The 19833-nt window shown below is 41.4% G+C and overlaps 1 protein-coding gene across 1 annotated transcript in view; it reads right to left on the minus strand.

Moving 5' to 3' along the window:
* Positions 1-4332: 4332 nt before the first annotated feature.
* The window catches only part of Plac1 (placenta enriched 1), a 145664-nt gene continuing 130163 nt past the window's right edge, over positions 4333-19833 (minus strand). Inside the window, exon 3 of the mRNA XM_013144405.3 lies at positions 4333-5222. Within this exon, the coding sequence (XP_012999859.1) occupies positions 4565-5164 (600 nt within the window). The 5' untranslated portion in view covers positions 5165-5222 and the 3' untranslated portion in view covers positions 4333-4564. The remainder of the gene's footprint in view (positions 5223-19833) is intronic.

Consider the following 19833-nt stretch of genomic DNA (forward strand, 5'->3'; position numbering starts at 1 on the left):
CTTTCCTTCCTTCCTTCCTTCCTTCCTTCCTTCCTTCCTTCCTTCCTTCCTCCCTTCCTTCTTTTCTGGTTCCCGGGGATTGAATTCATGACTATGCACTTGCCAGGCAGACACTTTCGCCACTGAGCTAAATCCTGGGCCCAGCAGCTCCATTTCTTGAAGCGATTCCTAGACATACCCACTTTGGATGTTAGTATGGCCTCAAATTGAACACGTGCAACCTAATACAAATCTTCATCCCCCATCATCCACTCTCACTCCAATTTCTTTACTGAAATTTGGAGAGCACCATATTTTCTGAGCCTCTAGGGCTCTAAAAGGTAATATTTTCTTTGAATCAATCTGTTCATATTTTTTTTACATATATGCAGTCAGGCAGATCAGAGCTTAGTTTAAGTTTTATGTCTTCCATGGAGCGTGGCCTCTCTGCTGTACAGTCTGGAGTTTCCACGCTCCAAATTTACCCGTTCTACTCAATTATCTCTTAATCATGACGGTAAGCTAAAAGAATCGAAATCTTCTTGCTATTCAGTTGCTTCTCTTCCTGAGTTTCCACTCCTTTCTTCACCTGCTGTCCTTCATCTCCTCTCACCTAGGTTAGAGCAATCGTTTGCCTAGCTGCCCTCCCTTAACACAGTGCACTTGTCCACCCTGGTTCAGTACTCAGGCCCGCCGAGATCCTTTGTCCTTCTCCTGCCTCCTCCTCATCTCCTTTGCTTAGCTAAGTCTTCATTATCTTATAAGAGTGGAGTCATTGCTTACTTCTAACTGCAATCTTCCTGGATCTTCTATCCCACGGGACATTTTCTTCTCTGGGAGGGTGTGTTAGTTAGGCATTGTATGGTCAAATTTCCACTGTGACCAAATACCTGACATAAACCACTTAAAGGAGACAAAATTCATTTTGGCTCACAGTTTAAGAGGTTTAAGTCCATGGTCAGCTGACTTCCTTGTTTTTAGGTCCCTGGTAAGGCAGAAACATCATGGCAGAAGGGTCTGCCAGAGGAAAGCTGCTCATCTCATGGTAACCAGGAAGGAGAGAGAAAGGAGAAAAGTCCAAGGAAAATGGGCCAGAAACGAGATATAGTCCCCAAGGCCATGTCTCGACTTCCTTAACTAGATCTCACCTCCTGTTTTTGTCACCTCCCAATAATGTCATCAAATTATGATCTCATTAATTGCTCAATACACTTGACAACAGATAGAGCTCTCATAATGCATTTGCTTTCCAACAAGCACATCGGCTAGCAACCAAACCTTTAGCACATGAGTTTTGGGGGATATTTCAAAATGTACACAATTCTCATTAGCCACTTAACAAAATAGAAATTGTGCATTTATAAGAGCAGCTTTGCAGATTATCTCAGAAGTCCTTGTTAAAATTTGTGCATTGTTTTCTATGAACTGCCTTTAAATAATTCCAAAGTCTATGAACTAGAATAATACATACTCATTAATTTTCTGGAAAAAGCAACCAAACCATAACAAGTATGCAAGTGAAAGCAGACTTTGTAGTGGGACAAACTGGATTTGTGTGCCACTGATGCTATTGACTAGCTGTATAAGCTCAGTTTCTGTGACCTTCAGTCTCCTCATCTATAAAGCAAGAAAAAATTATATTTCCTTTACAGAGCTATTGTGAAGAATAAATGAGATGATACAAGTAATATTTCTGGCACGTGGTAACTACTGTCATTACCAGGTTTGCCTTGGGTCCCTTCTGAGGCTGCTACACTACATGCAATGGGTACCTTTGTGAAGATTGCTCATTGTAGTTCTGAAATGCTCAGCTAGCGCACAGTGGGTTTAATATATTTAACAATGATTATTTGACAAGTTGCTTGTGTGTAGTTTAGTATTTAAGGATCTATAAGTGAGAAGCCATGCTGAGTCTGGGAAGATCACACCCCAAGAGGCCAGTTTGCTTTTTTGGTAAGCTGCACAAAACATGCGAGGCCCAAGGAGAGAGAAGACAGCCCACCTTCCCCATGAGCTGACCAGGACACAGGCTGAAAATCAAGAACTACTTCCCCCCTGCCCCCCAAGCAACCAGCTGGTTTGGAGCACAGACTTGAGTTGATAGCAACTGAGGTACAAAAATAACTAAACACTTGTATTGCTTGATTGACTTTGTGGGCCTTAGGCCAGTAGTCTGAGCATCTACTAGGAGGATGATGGTATGCAGTATAACAAATATGGGGGATTTCTTTCTGTTTTGATTTTGAAATCCAATATTGATATCATTATTTTGTTTTGTTCTGATTTATTGTTTTATGTTATTCAATATTGTTTTGATTGGTTTTATTCTCTTTTGTTTTATTTGATTTTACTATGCCTGATGGAATGGACGGCTATTGTGAAGATAGCAAGATAGATTCTGGCAGCCATTGCTGACTTCCTATTATCCTGCTTTGAAGTTCTGTACCACTTTCACTGGCTTGTTTTGATTGGCTTTACTCTGTTTTGTTGGGTTTTATTCTCTTTAAAATAAAAAAAAAGGATTTATAAGCTTCTGAGGGAAAATGGGGCGAGGAAGTGTCCGTTGTCTCGTACACAGCTCCTGAACTGTGCCTTCTCTGGCTTCATTGCTTATAACCGTCATCAGTCCCTTTACCCTCCCTCCATTGTATTGGGTGAGACTATTTGCAGTCTTACCCATGACCTCAGCCCAGATCCTCATGACTTTGCACAGGCCCATTTTCTGGAATTGCAGGGTCGGAATAGTTTCTATCCCTATAGGCATCTTTACTTGTCCACCTCACCATTAGACTGTGTTGGTTAGTTTGCCATTGCATCCTCGGCTTTACAGTAGTGCCTGGCACATAGGACAAGTCCAATAAACATTTGTTGCTTGAGTTCACTGCTTTGAAGGTTAACTGGTTTTCCTCAAAAAGGAGCAAGGGATTTTCAAGTGAACTGATGTTTTTTTAACTTATGACTGTGTTTCTCATATTTACTCATCAACTAAAACACTTTGCCAATATATTAACATGTATAAACACTGCACTAAAACATTGCCCACTTCTTTAAAAACTAATTCTTTTTCTTCTTTTTTTTTTTTTGGTCTTTTTGAGACAGGGTCTCGCTATGTGATTCAGGCTACTTGAGCTCACTTTTTAGCCCAGGCTGCTCTTGAACTCACAATGATCCTCCTGCCTCAGCCCCGCTACCCAGTGCTGGGATTACAAGCATGCGCCACCATGCCCAGCTCTAAAAACTAATTCTTACTAGCAAATCCAAACTGTATAAGTGTATGGTATATGACATAATGCTTTGAAATAGTCATCTTTTCAACAGGTGTGTGACCTTGGGCAGGTTTTTTGACACTCTGTGCCTCAGTTTACTGATTTGAAAATGGGTATGAAAAGACTATTCATAGGCCTGTAGAGAAGATTAAATGAGATGCTTTGGGCCAGGGATTTAGCTCAGTGGCATAAGCACCTGCCTTGTAAGCACGAGGTCATGAGTTTGATCCCCAGTACCAAAAAAAAAAAAAAAAAAAAAAAAAAAAAAAAGAAAAGAAAAGAAAAGAAAAGAGATGCTTCTACTATCTGGAATGTTTTCTCTGCAGATCATCCCAGGACTGGCTCCTTCTTCACATTCAAGATTCAGTTCAAATCACGAGTCCTCAGAGGTTCTTTCCTCTGCTTCCCTCATGTCTCTGTGTTGTAAGTTTCTCATAGAATTTTTTATTATCTGACTTTGTCATTGCTTACTTACTTCTTTGTCCATCAGCTATGTGATGTCAATTTCTCTGAGCCCTTTTCTGCTAACTGCTACATCTCCAGTGGCTAGACCCATGCCCGGTATGCAGTAGCACTGAATAATAAGTATTTGTTGAGCAATTCAGTTATTTTCATTCCTCCAAGCCTTTGAGAAAGCTAATGGGTAGCCAAACTTTGGTGAAAAATTTCTAATCATATATTCTGGGGGGAGGCTTCTTTTCAAAGCACATCAGTCTGTGACTAAAGTATAAGATCCAGCTCTTAGTCTCGGGAACCTACCAACTAGAGCTAGTGGGGTGGGACTTGTATGGTTCTTATGATCACTGGTGAGTTTAAAATCACTTTTGCAACTTATGAAAAGTGATACAATATAGATGAAACTGAAAAGGTATGAAGCTAAGTGCTAAGTTAGTGGTGCAGAGAATACAGACAGAGACGCAGGCGAGGAAAGCTTTCCTAGAGGACCATAAAGAAGGCATAAGTCATCCTAGAGAAGAGAGTCCAGGCATTCATGCTTGCAAACCACTTATAATACAGCTAAAATCTATAAATCTAGATTTACGCGTATGAAATAAAAACACCCAACTGATATTTTATGCCATCAGAATTTTATATTGTTCCTTTAAAAAGATTCAAAAATACTTTAAAAGATATAATCATAAAGTTTCCATGAGTAACTATTTCTCAAAATTGACCTCAGAGAGGACCATAATGGCACTTATTTTTTTTTTTTTTTTTGAAATTCTACTATACTACATGCTAAGTAAAGAAACAAATTCAGGTGACTCAGGCAATCCCGGGGATTACATGAGTTTGGTCAGATCATCCAAGTGAAGACACTAATCCTCAGATATATTGGGAAAATCAGACAGCTGCTCAGGAAAAGCCTCTGGAGCCTCTGCTTGCTGACCTGGGTCCTGCACATGCTGTTCATTGAAGATACAAAATCTACAATCACAGTGGGCCCTTTGGTTGGCCTGTGCCAAGCCGGACACCTGGTGAGGTGTCTCATCACTATTGGCCATGGTTACATTCTGGCTGGCTCCTTGTGTGGAGTGGGGCATGGTAAGCCATGGGGAACGTCTGGGAGCAGCACACGACACTGGGATCACATACTTAGATGATGTATCTTTAGAAGCGTAGTGTATTTCCGAGCTGTAGATGACTACATCCTGAAAGATAGCCTTGATTCTGATGCCACATTCGGTAACGCGGTAGGTGAACTGGTAGATGTGTGTCTGAACATGGTTGACCGGGCAGCCCAGGCCCAAGTGCAGCTCGTAAAAGTGCACGTACACGTCATCATTCCACATGAAGGGCTGCACCGTGACCATGAACCAGTCCATGGAGCACAGCACGGTCACCGGAATTTCTCCGTAACAGGTTGAAAACACGGAGGTGAGGAAGAGCAGCTCGCTTACCAGCTTGACAACTTTCATCCTTGCAGGTGGTGTGGTAACAATGCACAGGAAACAGGAAGCTGTCCAGTGAGGATTTCTACAACACACAAAAATGCAAGGGGTGCGTCATCTGAGTTCCTTTTAAGTAGAAGGCTTTTTTCCCCCCAAAACATTAAGAAGATGAAAACAATTCATGTGAGACAGAACTAAATTTTCATTTTATTGTTGGAATATACATGTTTATTGGTTACTGCTGACTACAGTGGATTTTTCTTTTTTGCAGTGCCGCAGATGGGACTTAGGCCTTTTTGTATTCTAGGCAAGTGGCATACCAGTGCGGCTACACGCCCAGTCCTACACTGGCTTCTTCTTTTTTTTTTTTTTCCTTTTTATCGGTACCAGGGATCGAACTCACGACTGCCTGCTTGCAAGGCAGGTGCTTATGCCGCTGAGCTAAATCCCCAGTCCCTACACTGGCTTCTTTAAGGGACTTTGCCATGCTGTTTTGGTATAAAACTTCTATCATTCTATCATATATATTATGAGAATTTACACTGGTCAGAATGGTGTCCTTTTACATGTAACTCCAAGAGGAGACGAAAACAAAACAGTTTTTGTGTCAAACATTAATAAAGAGAGTGGACATGCAGTTTAATTCAAGCTGGCAACACTGTCTGCTTTAGGGGCTGCAATGTCCTCTCATAGATCACCGTAATGAACATCTCCTTGTTGCTTTGTTTGTTAGCAACAGATATACTTAAACAGAAACATAAGAAGAAATTGTAGTTTGTTCCTGACAACCACATATTGAAGTTTTGCTGAGTGTGTCATGTAAAAGTGATCAAACGGATGCTTTATGAACCCCAGAAGTACTACCATAAGTCATTGTGAACAAAGGTTGCCTGACACATTCATGGGGACATCTCGTAAAACAGCGAAATTGCAGAAATGTAAAAGATTGCTGGTTTTCAGTGTTACGCTTTTCAGTGCATATTACATGTGAAAACTACTTACAAGTTGATCTTAAAAGGGAGTATTGAGCTTATGCTTCACATATTGACAAGCTATCTCCTAAAAATCTTTGCTTTCTAAAGAAAGACTGGTCTTCTGTGCACTAGCTTCCTGTTTTCTTTTTCAGTGGGAAGCGCTGTTGCCTTTTCCATCTTTTAGAGGGGCGGGCAGAGCGGTGTGGAGAAAGAAGTAAAGCTAAGAATACCTTAAGTGCCTAAAACGTGGGATCCGAAGGAAGTGACAAGTGAAGAAAGAACTTTAAACGTGGGCCATCCCAGCTTTCATTCCTCCCCCTAGCTTTTTAAAGGCAGAAATGACAGGAGTCAAGTCAAAAAGGGCTAAAATGTAGCAGGAAGTGTGTATGCGTAAGCACAGGGTTCTTTTGCTGCCATCTAAGATAAGTGACCCATGCAAAAATCAATTCACTCTTTAAATATTTATTGAACACCTACTATGTGCAGAGCACTGGTCCAAACACTCATTCCAAGATACTTCTTCCTTCTACTTTCCCCAGTTGCAACATGCAGCTCTTTTGTCTCTTTGCTATTCGTAGATTTGCTGCATTCTTGAAAGGAAACCGTGGCACAGGGGCTTGCTAGGACAGTACAGCAGCCTGGATTGGATGCTGTGTTTCTGATTGGCATAGCTCCCTCTCACGGTCCCTCACCCTCTCCTTAATGACTCCTCATTTTCTCCAGGTTGTTGAAGTGGAAAGAGAAGCCAAAGGGGTGTGCTGGCCCTTTCCTTTCCTTTTTGTCCATTCTGAAATATCTCTTCCGTGGATGCATTTTTTTGGCTTTTCACAAAGCAGTAGTAGAAGCAGCAGCAATGCAAGCAGAAAACCTACTCCCTTACTCCTGCTCTTAAAGCAAAACCAAATGAGACAAAACAAACAAACAAACAGAAAACAACAAAAATAAGTAAATCCTGATATGAGCTGCTTCTGGATGATCCGATAGGTAAGGAAACACATCATCTGCTCCAAAATAATGCATGTCTTTTGCTGAGAGTCCTTTGGGAAGCTGAAAAAATCACCTCTTCAGACCATCGCCACTACACTATTGTCTGGCTTCTCTCCTCGCGCCCTTGCTTGCTCTGCTCTGCCCTTTCCTTCCTTAGCATTGCCTCCTGGCCTTGGCCTTTTGATCCTGAACAAAAACCTCCTCGTTAAGTGGTTCCTGGAATAGTAAGGAAACAATTCTTTCATTCCATCTTTGTTGTTCAAACTCCACAACAGAGATCCGAAGGGAATGTTTTTCTTGTCCTGAGCATTAAGCCATCCATTTCCTCTCCTTCCCTTGAGCCTCTTTCATATATTCTTCTCCCTTCCCTGCCCTCTTCCAGACGACCCAAACAGTTATAAAATGCTTGGATCCTCTGAGAAGCAACACAGCCCCGAAGCAATCATTGCATACTACCTTCCCTACCCACACCCACTTCTTGAATCGGTGACCTCAGTAACTTTGGGGATTCATTTAGTGCACATGTCCAAACTTACACAAGCCAGGATCTGTTTTCACTGATTTTCTTAAAGCCAAGAACAAACTTCCATGACATGGGAGCAGTAAGTGAAGATGCCTATGAGTGGGACAGCATATCTTTGAGCTCAAAAAAAAAAAGCTTTAAAAGGAGGTTCACTGGACCCAAGTTTAAGACTTTGGGACTCTGAGGAGGGAGGGAGGAGTCTGGAGGTTAGGAGTACAGCAGAATGTACTTGCTAATGAGCTTGCTAGCAATGAACTCAGTGCCGCATTTTGGGACTAGCTCCCTTTTGCTGAATACAGGTCATCAGAAAAGGGTAGCCTCCCTTTCCCTGCCTCTTGCAAGTCCCAGGGAAGGGGAGAGTGGTGTGCGTGTGCAAGTGCTTATGTGTGTGTGTTGGGGGATGGTTATAAGTCGCGCACAGTGTGAATGCATCACATCAGTTGGCTTTTCTAGAGAAGGGAGGGAGAAAGCGGGCTCTGGTTAGAGGAGGCAGAGGAAGAAGAAGGCATGGGGCAGTGGGGGCGAGCCTGTGGCACAAGGGCTACACAGCTCTTTGTCATCACTGAAAGCTCAAAAAGGTTCACCATCACTGTCCTGGGGCTGGAGATGGGAAAGAAAGGGCTGTGAGGGTTATCGGACTGAAGATATTTTTAGTACTAGTTGGGTTGTGCACAGTGGCCTGGGGGTTGTGGAGAGAATTTTACGTAAGGCCTCCAGAAATCTTGAGAGCTGAGGGAGAGGGGCACTGAGGAAGACATAATTGCAAATAATGACAGGTGTGCTTTTGGGGACTACTGTCCAGGTTCTCACTAGGAGGCTGGGCTGTTAGAAAGCAGGTCTCAAAGTTTGCATTACCACAGCCCTGTTCTGACTTGATTGCAAATTGTCTCTGCAATGAGCTGAGATGCATTTGTCTAACCAAGCGGGGCTTAACTATTGGTACACACTGTTCTGAACCAAGCTATAGAGAGGCCAGCAGACCCCAGGCCGTTCATAACACTTGGATGGAAAGTGTTTACTTTCCTTGCAGCTACAGAGTGCTAGTAGATTTTTATTTTTCTAACTGTACTTTATGCAAATACATTTCCCATTAGCTTCTGTAATAAAGTTTCTTTTCTTGTTTTTCAAGAACTCCCTAGCAAGTCTAACTCCTTTTTGGGGAGGATACTAGGAACCATACTTAGGACCTCATGCTTGCTATGGGACAGAGTTAAATCCCCGGCCCAGGCTAATTCCTAATGAATCTGTATTTTACAAAATCAGGAAATGGGGGGCCAGGGATTTAGCTCAGTGGTGCAAGTGCCTGCCTGGCAAGTGAGTTCGATCCCCTCCCCCCCAAAAAAATCTGGAAATGTTTCACTTTGGGATTTCGAATTGTCGCCTGGTAATCCAAACTGTTCTTTTAATTAAATTTAGAGGAATGCAAGTGTGGATATGTAAGTGATACCTGTGTTAATCACAGAGAATGATAGAATTAGATTAGTAAAACAGACCGAGATTTAGTGGAACCAAGACTGCCCACTTATCTTCTTATATTTAGGAATGATATGAATTGGAACAACCAAATGAAACAGGAAGGAAGAGCTGCATGTAATGCTCATCCATCTTTTCTGAAAGCACTGCTCATAATGTTCAGCAGTGGTTTTTTGCTACATTGATTAATAATTATATATAATTTGTCCCTCAGTATCCACGAGGACGGGTTCCAGGAACTCCGAGGATACCAAAATCCATGAGTGCTCAACTCCCTTATGTGAAATGGCATAGTATTTACGTATAAATTATGCAATCCTCCCATGTACTTTAAATCATTTCTAGATTACTTTGAACTCCTAATGCCATGCTAATGATTGTTACACTGCATTGCTTAGGAGCTGAGCACAGTGCCATATGACCAATCTCAGTGCTCTGGGAGGACGAGGCGGGAAGATTACAAGTTTGAGTCAATCTGGGCATTTTAGTGACTTAGTGAGTCCGTGTCTCAAAATGAAAGAGGTTGAGGATGTAGCTCAGAGCAAAGACCTTCATACCACACACACAAAAATACTGTATCATTTAGGGAGTAAGGACGTGAGGAAACCGCCTGTGTATTTTCTGTACAGATAAAATATTTCTGAGTATCTGTGATCTACAAATGTGAAACCTGTGGATAAAGAGGACCAACTATTTGTGGGAACAATGTGATCTTAGGCTATAAATACAGAGGTAGCTCAAACCAAACAATTTGGTTCACAGACAAGCCTTTGGCAACATTTTGTTTTTCTTCCCAAACTCGCCATCAGGTGATAAACATGACCAAGGCCATCTTTCCCATACAAACAAACATGGCCATCTTTTCCAGAATCATGGAGTCAATACTTCTGAAAATTGAGAGTGGGACAGCGGTTACCAGAGAGCTGAGGTAGAGAGTCTGAATGGAGAAAAATGAGAGACGTTGGCTAAAGAGTACAAAGTTTCACTTAGACAGACGGGAGGAGTAAGTTTCCGAGATCTATTAGACAGCATGGTGACTATAGTTAATGATAATGTTTATTTCAAAATTGTTTAAAGAGTAGATTTTAAATGTTCTCACCGCAAACTCTGATCTTAATCTCTTGCAAGAAAGCAATCAAATACTGGTCTAAATATGAAACATTTTAAATCTCAGGAAGAGAAGATTCAAAAACAGACAAAAGCTGCAATCTAGATCAGTTTTGTGAGGTTAGTGAGTGAAGTGAGAAGTCTAACACTAACCTCCTTGGCAGCAGGCGGACTTTTTGCCTCCCAGTCTCCTCTGATGTCTTTAGAGACACAAATGAACTCTTTGCATGGGGAATGGGGAGGGGAATTAGCTAAACATTTCCACATCTGGCTTTGTGAGAGTTTGGAAAAAGAACTCACTCCATAGGCTCCTGGAAGCTTTTTGGTCCAACAGTTATTTATTTTTAAAATTCAGTATACTCAAGACAGCATAGCTATCCTTTGTATATTGTTTTCCCAGAATCTTGTTGTCAAAACAAAAGGAAACAGAGGGGAAAAGGAAACTCCAAAGCAGCATGCAATTATCTCAGGGAAATATAACTGTCAGGACTTTGATTTACAGCGAAGTTTGTTCACTCTTTTCCAGCTGATTTGAAGAAAAATGAATGCGAGTTGGAATAAAGATTCTTTTTGCAAAACAAGAATTGAAAAGAGAATTCTAACACTTTGTGAAGCCTGTAGTTTAGAAATTCAAGTAGTCACATTTCAACTTTTGCCCTACAAAGTATCTTAAAGCTCGAGAGCCTTTTAAAATTGAGGTTCTTTTATATAACCCAAGTTTTAAAGAATTAGTTGGTTCACCGCTCTCAAAGAAAAGTGAGGATTGTGATCAATACTAATGATACTGAAGCTATATTAAAGTGAGTTAGAAAGTTAAATCAGCTCCTTCTATAAACTTTACATTCATGCTAAAGACTCTGGGACCAGTTCAAGCTTTCCAGGCTTGTGGAGCAGTGTTAGAGTAATCGCACACTCTTCATCATTTTGCAGAGGACAAGAATTATGAGCTGCTAATGCTTAACAATATCTATTTTCTCACCAGAGGAAAACACCTTGACTGAATCCTACAAAGAATTTCATTAAAATTAAACTAAAATGCAGTCAGTAGAATTTTTTTTCTGACAGTATTTTTTTCATATTTTTAACGGCCTAGGAATTGGGAGATACAGAATAGAAAAAAGAAAATGTTCCTCAACTTCAAAATAACCACTGTTAAATTTTTGTTTTATATACTTCTAGTTTTGGGGGGAGGATAAGCATATGTACATATACATGATTCAATCTTTTCTGGAAAAAAAGTCAAGGCTTTTTGAAAGCTGTTTTTAATTTTTGACATTGAATTTGAAAGCAATCAAAGCATTATTTTTGTTTGGGCCATCTGGTTTTGTTCTTATAATCTGTTAAACTATCAAGCATAGTTTAAATGTCATGGTTCATCTCATACACAAATAAAGGTTGTGAAATAAATAAGGGTCCAAGCTCCTCGTGAGGGGGAGAAAATTTCAGTGGGTCACAAATTTTGTTACTTAAAAGGTGAACAGTCCAATATGAAATCAAACCATAATAAGCCTATACCACATGGCTAAACTACGTTGTGGCTGAACATAGATATTTCCAAGTAAATACAGAAAGCTGTACTTTAGGGGAAATTGCAAATCTTGGGTTATGGGAATTCCTTCACTTTCGTGCAGAGAAGCTGGGTTGGATTTACCTCAAAGTTGTACAAAACGATGTGTGTCATAATTTCCATAAAATATAAGGAGAACCTCAAATGAATGCCCATAATTCTGTTGAATGGGTTTTATTTAATCATTTATCAGGGTTTGACATCTCAAGTCCCTTGTCGTTTTATGAGACTAGGTTTATGTCTGTGTAGTGCTTTCAAATTCACAGCTGTCCCTGGAAGTCTGTGCAAACCAGATAAAGGCCTGGTAGCCTGAGATGTTTTTGGGGTGGGGGTCACCATCAGCAGGCAGGAGAGTTGCAAAGATATGCTGTTCAGAGCACCTCTTTAATATACCTGTGTCAACAAATGAGGCTCTATATGGCCTCCCAAACTTGCCAGGCAAAGTCCTCTCTTCTAAATTGGGACTTTGAGATACAAATTTTCTTAAAGTGGGCTGTACGTGGATGGTCCTTTAAGGGTAACCTAAGTCCAAATCAACAGGTGCCCATATATGTGGTACTTTAAGGGCAACCTGGGTCCATATCAAACTGCAGGTAACTTTTTAGACTGTTCGTTTGAATTTGGAAAAAATAAATTTTTCTGGTGTACATTTGCAATGCATATTAGTGATGTTTGTTTGGGGGAGCTGGTGATGCGTATAACGTATCTTGATCCCTTTCAAGACTCTACTCTTCTTCCCTTACTTTCCCCCACCCTGACCGCCTTCATCTCCAGGAGTCCAGCTTCTTGTTTTCTGTCATCTCTCCCTTTTTATTCATTCATTTGTTTGTATTTTATGCGATATTTCACTTTCTCTGTCTGACTTATTTCACTTCGCATGACAGTCTCAAGTTCCAGCCATTTTCCTGCAAATAACACGATTTCATTCTTCTTTATGGTTGAATACTGTTGAGATTCCATCTTGCCTCAGTCAGAACGGCTATTATCAAGAAGACAATGGCTATGGTCAAAAAAATTAACCTGTAATAAATGCTGGAGGGGCTGTGGGGAAAAAGGAACCCTTCTCCACTGTTCATGCGAGTATAGATTGTTACAACCACTGTGGAAATCAGTGGGGAGATTCCTCTAGGACTAGATGACACATTTGACTGAGCTATTCCCTTTCTAGGTGTTTTCTCAGAAGAATTACAAACATCATAGCATAGCAGTATATGTGTACCCATGTTCATAGCAGCACAATTTGTAATAGATAAATCTTGGAAATAACTCAGGTGTGTATCAGCTGAGGAAGTGGAAAAAAAGATGTTTAAAAAAGATATAATGGGGGCTGGGGGATTTAGCTCAGTGGCATAAGCGCCTGGCTTGTAAGTGTGCGGTCGTGAGTTCGATCCCTGGTACCGATAAAAATGAAAAAGATGAAAAAAAAAAAAAGACATAATGGAGTACTACTCAACCATAAAGATGGATGAACTGGAGACTATTATAGGTAAATGAATGCAACTCAAAAATCACACTTATAAGTGAAATTAATCAGACCTGTATGTATAAAAATTATATTGTCTCACTAGTGTGAAAAACTAAACAAGTAAACAAGACCCGAAAAGTACAGTAGATATTGTGAATTGAGAAGAAACTATTCAAAGAAAAGACAAAGAGTGATAGGGGAAAGGAGAAAGGGCAAAAGGAAAAAAGAAAAAATATACATGCATACACAAGATAGTAAGACCGTTATACAACTAGCTTCTATTTGTTCCTTGACAGGAATGTTTTGTGTTAATATTGTCTGGACAAGATATAATGCCTATATCCTGTACTCTGAATAACTGCTCTGAAGAAAACAATATATAACATATCAACTATTGTAACTATCCTACTAAGCTATTTTGAAACCTGGTTTCATTATTTATTTAGCTTTTTATTCTCTTTACAGAAAACAAAAGCAAAAAGTAAGGAATATACTGTTGAAGAGAATGTAAAGTAGTACACTACTGTGGAAACCAGTACGGAGATTCTTCAAAAAGCTAAAAATATAAATTTCCTTTGACCCATTTATATCTCTCCTGGGTACTTTCCTGAGTTAGAGATATCAAATTACAGGGATCCCTGCATATGCATGTTTATAGCAGCACAACTCTCAACAGCTAAGTTTTGGAAATGTCCTACATACCTATCAACAGATGAATGTTTGGTCGATTTTTTTAAAAACAAACTTGACTAGTATGCTTCTTTCCCCAGTTAAAGTCCAGGCAATTGAGACACAGAGCATAATCAGAAGCCTGTGATGGGTGCCTAGAAGGGGCTGGCAGGAGTCACCAGGTTCACCAAAGCAAGGGGATAGCGCTCCTGAAGTTGCCCATGATGCCCTTAGCTACAGGGAGGAAGCCAAACCAGGGGCTACATAGCTGTTCCTCCTGAGAGCACATCTGTGTGTCACTCCTAGTAAACAGAGGTGGAATCAGAACAGGCCAGAGGCTCCTGGAGAACCAGGAGCCTTATTTGGAAATAAGGTCCTCACAGAGGTAATCAACTTAAAGTGATATCATGGTAGGCTTGAACCCACTGTTTTTACAAGAAGAGGACTTTTGGATACAGAATTAGACACAGAAAGAGGGAAGATGAGGTGAAGATACACAGGAAGAAGATGGCCATGTGACTGGAATGACCATCAATGACCAAACGGAAGTCATGGCCTTAGATTCCTGAGGCTGTGCTACAGCCATTACGGAGTGCGGCTCCGCTGACACTCCTGCCCTGGACTTCTAGCTTCCACAACGGTGACACAATGCCTCAGGCACACATGCCTCTTTGAGATGAGAGCTCTCAGTTATTAATGTTCTGACTCTACGTCTTGCTCCAACTTTAAATTTCTTTTACAATTAGACAGATGATGAGACAAGGAAAGGAGGGCAAGAAAAAGAACAAAAAAGAGACTGTCACAGGGAATACTGGTGTTGGTCTTTGATGCCTAGACCAGGACAGAAGATCTTAACATAATATTAAGAATATTTTCCTAACTCTAAAAAAATGGATGAGAAAATCTAGTATGGAACTGAGTTCCCTTTGTTCCTAGGAGATGTTCAGGTAGAGGTTGGAAAACCACTTGTCAGGATAACCGGAGAGGAAATTTCTGTCCTACTGTATCATAGAATCATCGGCATGCAAGTACACATGTGCGTGTATGAGGCGGCACAGTCAATAAAGAGGTACAAAGATTAGCACATATGTTATGGACACATGCGTGGAAACACATGCACACACCATACATGCACACAGAGGACATTTATGTAGGTCTCCTCATCAAAGACCATTGAGGCACAAAGCCTCTAGCACTGACATACACAAGATTACCCAACACTGTCTAATAAGGATCTGGCCTTGAGCCACACACAGTTCTTTGAGACTAAATGTGACTGAGCACTGGTGGCAATTTCAAGGGGGAGGTGGCAAAGAAGAAGGGAGAGTGGGTCATGACCTAAAGGAAAATACTCAGAATGAGGCATATTGCTCAGACCTGAAGGATGAGGGTTAGCTGAACTTGCTTTTCTAAGCAGCATGGTCTCTGAAAGGCCCATCGTGATGATTCTGTTTACAAACCTCTCGTACCAGATTGAAAAGGTTGGGGCTCTGCTCCTTTTTTATAGTCTATGGGGGCTTTGTTCCAGCTGTAGGGCAAGTGTTCAAAGGAATAAATATGTTCTGTTTCACTTAGGAAGTAGTAGTCGTGGTCTTTTAATATATATTTATGCTTCTTTGTAATGTTTTAAGCAATTACAGAATTCTGGTATTTAAAACAGTTTGAACATACATGAGTCACGTACGGCAAACATCTCAGAAATATGGCCTTCTTGCCTTAATTTGGATATCACTTCTATGTACAAAGTTGTCTCCCTGGGTTCCCCCCAGCAATAGAGTACACTCCTTGTTATCCGCTTAGATATTTGCAGCTGTCTTGCAAAGTCCCCAAAGGCAAGCGTCAGTGTTAAAACTGTGGAAATAGTGGCCCAGAGAGGGCAGAGAACATTGGCCAATCATGGTTGGGTAAGTCAATTTGGGCTGAGATCAGCCTCCCAGCCTGCCTGGTTTCTCTCACCCTTAATAATGCACACACAATTGCAAGACATTATTATGAATTCGCCATTGTGCAAGGAAGGAACAATTCTGAAGTGGCTTGGCTTATGGACCACTGCTCCAAAACACATGGGGAAATCTGCTAGCTTGTCTGATGGCCAAGTTATTTAGGAGAGGGGGGCAGGATCGTTCCTCAAACTGAGCCAAGGCAGAGCACAGAAGGGCTTGGGGAGCAGCTTTCTACCACTGGTGGGAGCTGAAAGAAGCTCTCAGATTGCGCATAGCATAGAGGGCAGAAGCCAAGATTTGGGGAATAGATGAAGCTTTGAAAAAGACAAGGGGAATACTGAGCACTCTCAGGTGTCCACATGGGGTCCATGTCACATGCTCTGGAGAGGGCAGACCCAATGAGACACTAGCTGAGCATGTAGTTTGCTTTCCTGGAAAGCCGCACCTGATTTCCTAGAAAACAGATGCTCTAAACAGAAGGCTGCCCTGATAAAATTTAGGTGGTAAGGGCAGATGCGCATCTCTAGGACGACATCCATTTCCAAAAAAGTGATCCGTTCTTCCATTTCAAGAGCTCTGTACTATTTACGAACCTGCCCTTCCATCAAACATAATGATTCCTCAGGCCAAGTTGTCGGTTCTCAAATCAATTCCACCCTACTGAGGTTAGGCAGGAGAAGACACAGAGGACATCTTTAACTTCCCGCATGGTCTACCTTCCTTCAAGTTGGGGCATCCTCACTTGGACACAGGGAGTGTCACACTGAACGAGGAAATTCAGGGTAAACAGGCCACTGGGATATTTTGAAACTTGAATGTTTTGTTTGAGACAGAGATAAAGAAGTTTCCCATGTGCCAAGCCCCCAGCTTTCACAAGTTTCCTTTTTATTTCTGAGTGCTTGGAACAATGGAGTTAACTGTGTGTTAGATAAAGGCTGCTCCTCTGAGGAAGCTGCTTGGCTGTGGAAATGGAGACTCCCCTGCAGAAGGAAAGAAGAGAGGAAGGAAACAGCCATTGTGGCACTGTACTAAGGACTTTACGTGCGATATCTCAGTCCCCATTGTTACCCTGTGTAGCACGTAGTTTCACTAATTTCATTTTATAGAAGAAGAAGTTGAGACCCAGAAAGCTGAGGAAACTCAGTATAAGTACAAAGCTAATAGATGGCCAAGATGGGACAGGAAGTAAGTGCCATAGTTTTCTTCCCAGTGCATGCTAATGTGGAGAAAGTGAACCCAGGGACAGTGTTCAAATAGACGTGAAAGAACGGCGTAAGTTGCTTATGCGTATCAGAGCCTAGGGTGAAGGGAGAGGTGGGGACACTAATAGCTTTTCAAGCAGGAGAAAGAGGAAAACAGCGGGAATGAACTAGAGGCAGAAATTCAGAGGTAGTTAGCGTAGATAATCCTAGACCACTGTTTATATTTTATCACTCCTTATATTTTAGGCTTCTTGAAAACAAGCAGTCATTCCCTGTTTCAATATAACACATTTATTTTATGAGCTGCATGCATATCCAGAGCATAATTAATCTGGGGACATGCTATATATTCAGGCCCTGGCAATCTGTTTTGACAGGGAAAATGTGTATAGCTTCTGCACAAAGCCACCAGATATGGCAACCCTGCACTAGGAAGAATGGCCGGCTATCCCACCCAATAAATCTTCCTGATGGAAAGAGGGTACCACGCATGCTCAATGTCTTAAATTTCTTGTGGAAGTAGAGAGTCACATATCGCTAATTCTTCCCTGAGGACAGGGATTGTGTCTCTTTCTGATTTCAACAGGCCTTTGAAAAGAATGCTGGACTTTACTTCCCGAGCCTGGGTGTTCATGACACTGCAGACAGAGCTTGGAGGGGAGGGAGGAGAGGCGAGTAGAGGGCCATGGGATTGAGTTATGGGGTGACTTTTCATTAGTGTCATATTCTAAGCAGCGAGAGCTAGGCAACCCTTGTGGATTGCTATCAGTTGAGTTTTCACAAGTATTTCAGTGCTTACTTGGGAAAAAAACCCCACAAAGTTTCCCCTCTGTGAGTTTGCAGTAAATAGCAGGGCTCAGGTATTCTTCATCCCTGGTCAAAACCACTAGCTTGAGGTGCTGGAGAAAGGAATTGAGCTTACTTCCCCCTCTAATACCATTTTGTGGTTTTTTAGGCTCTTTATGAAGAACCCTATATTGTTTGAGCTATGAACTTGGCTCATAATAAGAACTGAACAACTGTTGCACCCACCTGTTAGAAATCAAGACTAGGGTATTAAAACCAGAAGTGTGGGCCCATTAGAGGCCCTTGGGCATGTTGCATGGAAGGCAAACCTCTCCTAAACCCGGGGATTAGCATGCTCACAATGGGGCAATGACTGTGGCAGGTGCTCATTCTATGAGTTGTTCTCTGATCGCCTAGAGGTCCAAGCTGAAATAGAATAAGTCATCAAGGGGCATGACCCCAAACAGGGGGTGGGGAGGAAAATGAGACATTCCTTGTTCTTTGCTTTGCTTGGAGAATGGGAAGAGAAACGCTCGGCTTGAAATGGTATCTGCCTTGCCTCTCGGGTGGTTGCTACAGAACTAGGAGGGTAAATACAAAGGACTGTGTTTATCAGGAGACATGGTAATATGAAACACACTCTTACTAGTCACCTAAGTTTAAATTGTGAATCTCTAACTAGGCAACTCTTTCCAAAGAGCCACCTTGTCATTATTTTTAAAGTAAACTGATTTTCTTAGAGGAGAACTTCTCCTTTAGCCTCTCTTTTAGAGATTTTGCTTGTGGGAGATTGTACATCTAGTGAGCATTTTTTAAAGCCAAATTTTAGGTATGATCTATTATTTACAGGTACAAGGGCTTTTAGGGTTTGACCTCATCTTTTTTGTGGCACTGCAGATTGAACTCTGGCATTCTGTACAATCTCAACCCTTTTAACTTTAGTTTTTGAAATTTTCAGACACAGTCTTGTTAAGTTGCCTTGGGTGTGCTGGAATTACAGGCATGTGCAGTGGTGCCTGGCTTGACTTTGTCTTCTTAAGATTCTATGAGCATACAAGGGTGACTGGACACTTGGTGTTAGTAATATTCTTGTTCTGATCACCTTTATATCACCTTTATACGTCCATGTCCTTTGGACTTCTAGGTTTTGCTAATTGAATATTAGGGACAAGAAGTGTCCTTGATGGGGAGGAAAGGAAAAGCTACGGAGCAGACAATGCCTTAGTTCACATCACGCAGAAGTGCCAGAAGTGGGTGCAATTTATATGGACAGAAAAGTGGTTAGAAGAAAGTCTGGAGAAAGTATTTTGGAAATAATGAGGTCCTGGAGGGCTTGAGGCAGGATAGCCCAGTCACTGAGTGGTTTTGGTATGTCATAAGAGGACTGGAATGAAACTACACTGGTTTTTAACTAGTTGTGTAACTTTCTAAGCATTCCTTTCTTCCTTTATAAAACGAGGACAACAGTAGCAACAACAATAGTACTTCGTAGGGTTGTTTTGATTATGAAGTGAGACCACCAACTATTTAGTATGTAGTTCCTGACCTATATGAGGGGTGCTTGAAAAATACAATGAGTGTTTATGTTGTGGAAAGTTCCAGCAGTGAAAGACACATTGCCATTAATTGCCTCCAAACTATTTTTCCTCAATTCAAACACACTTCGCCCATTGTTTGTGCCACTTTCTGAAGCAGCTCTGGAAGTCCTCCTTCATGAATGTCTTTAGCTGTGCTGTCATGGCTGCCTCGGTGTTTTCCCTTCATGGCCAGTGTTTAAAATGTTTTCCCCTCGGGGCCATTTTGGCTTTGGAGAAGAAACAAGTCATATGGTACCAGATCCAGTAAACAAGGGTGGATGAGGACACCCTGCATTCTTTGCACAAGTCTGCAATTCCACTGGATGGTGCCTGGCAGTAGCAGTCACTGTATTTTGTTAATCACAACTCCTAAGACATGAAAAAGGGCTTCCACTTCAAGAAGTGGTGAGAACAACGGGATAA

Source organism: Cavia porcellus, unplaced genomic scaffold (genome assembly GCF_034190915.1).
Source record: "Cavia porcellus strain 051 isolate PalLab524CR breed Dunkin Hartley unplaced genomic scaffold, mCavPor4.1 scaffold_3, whole genome shotgun sequence".
NCBI classification, from domain to species: Eukaryota; Metazoa; Chordata; class Mammalia; order Rodentia; family Caviidae; genus Cavia; species Cavia porcellus.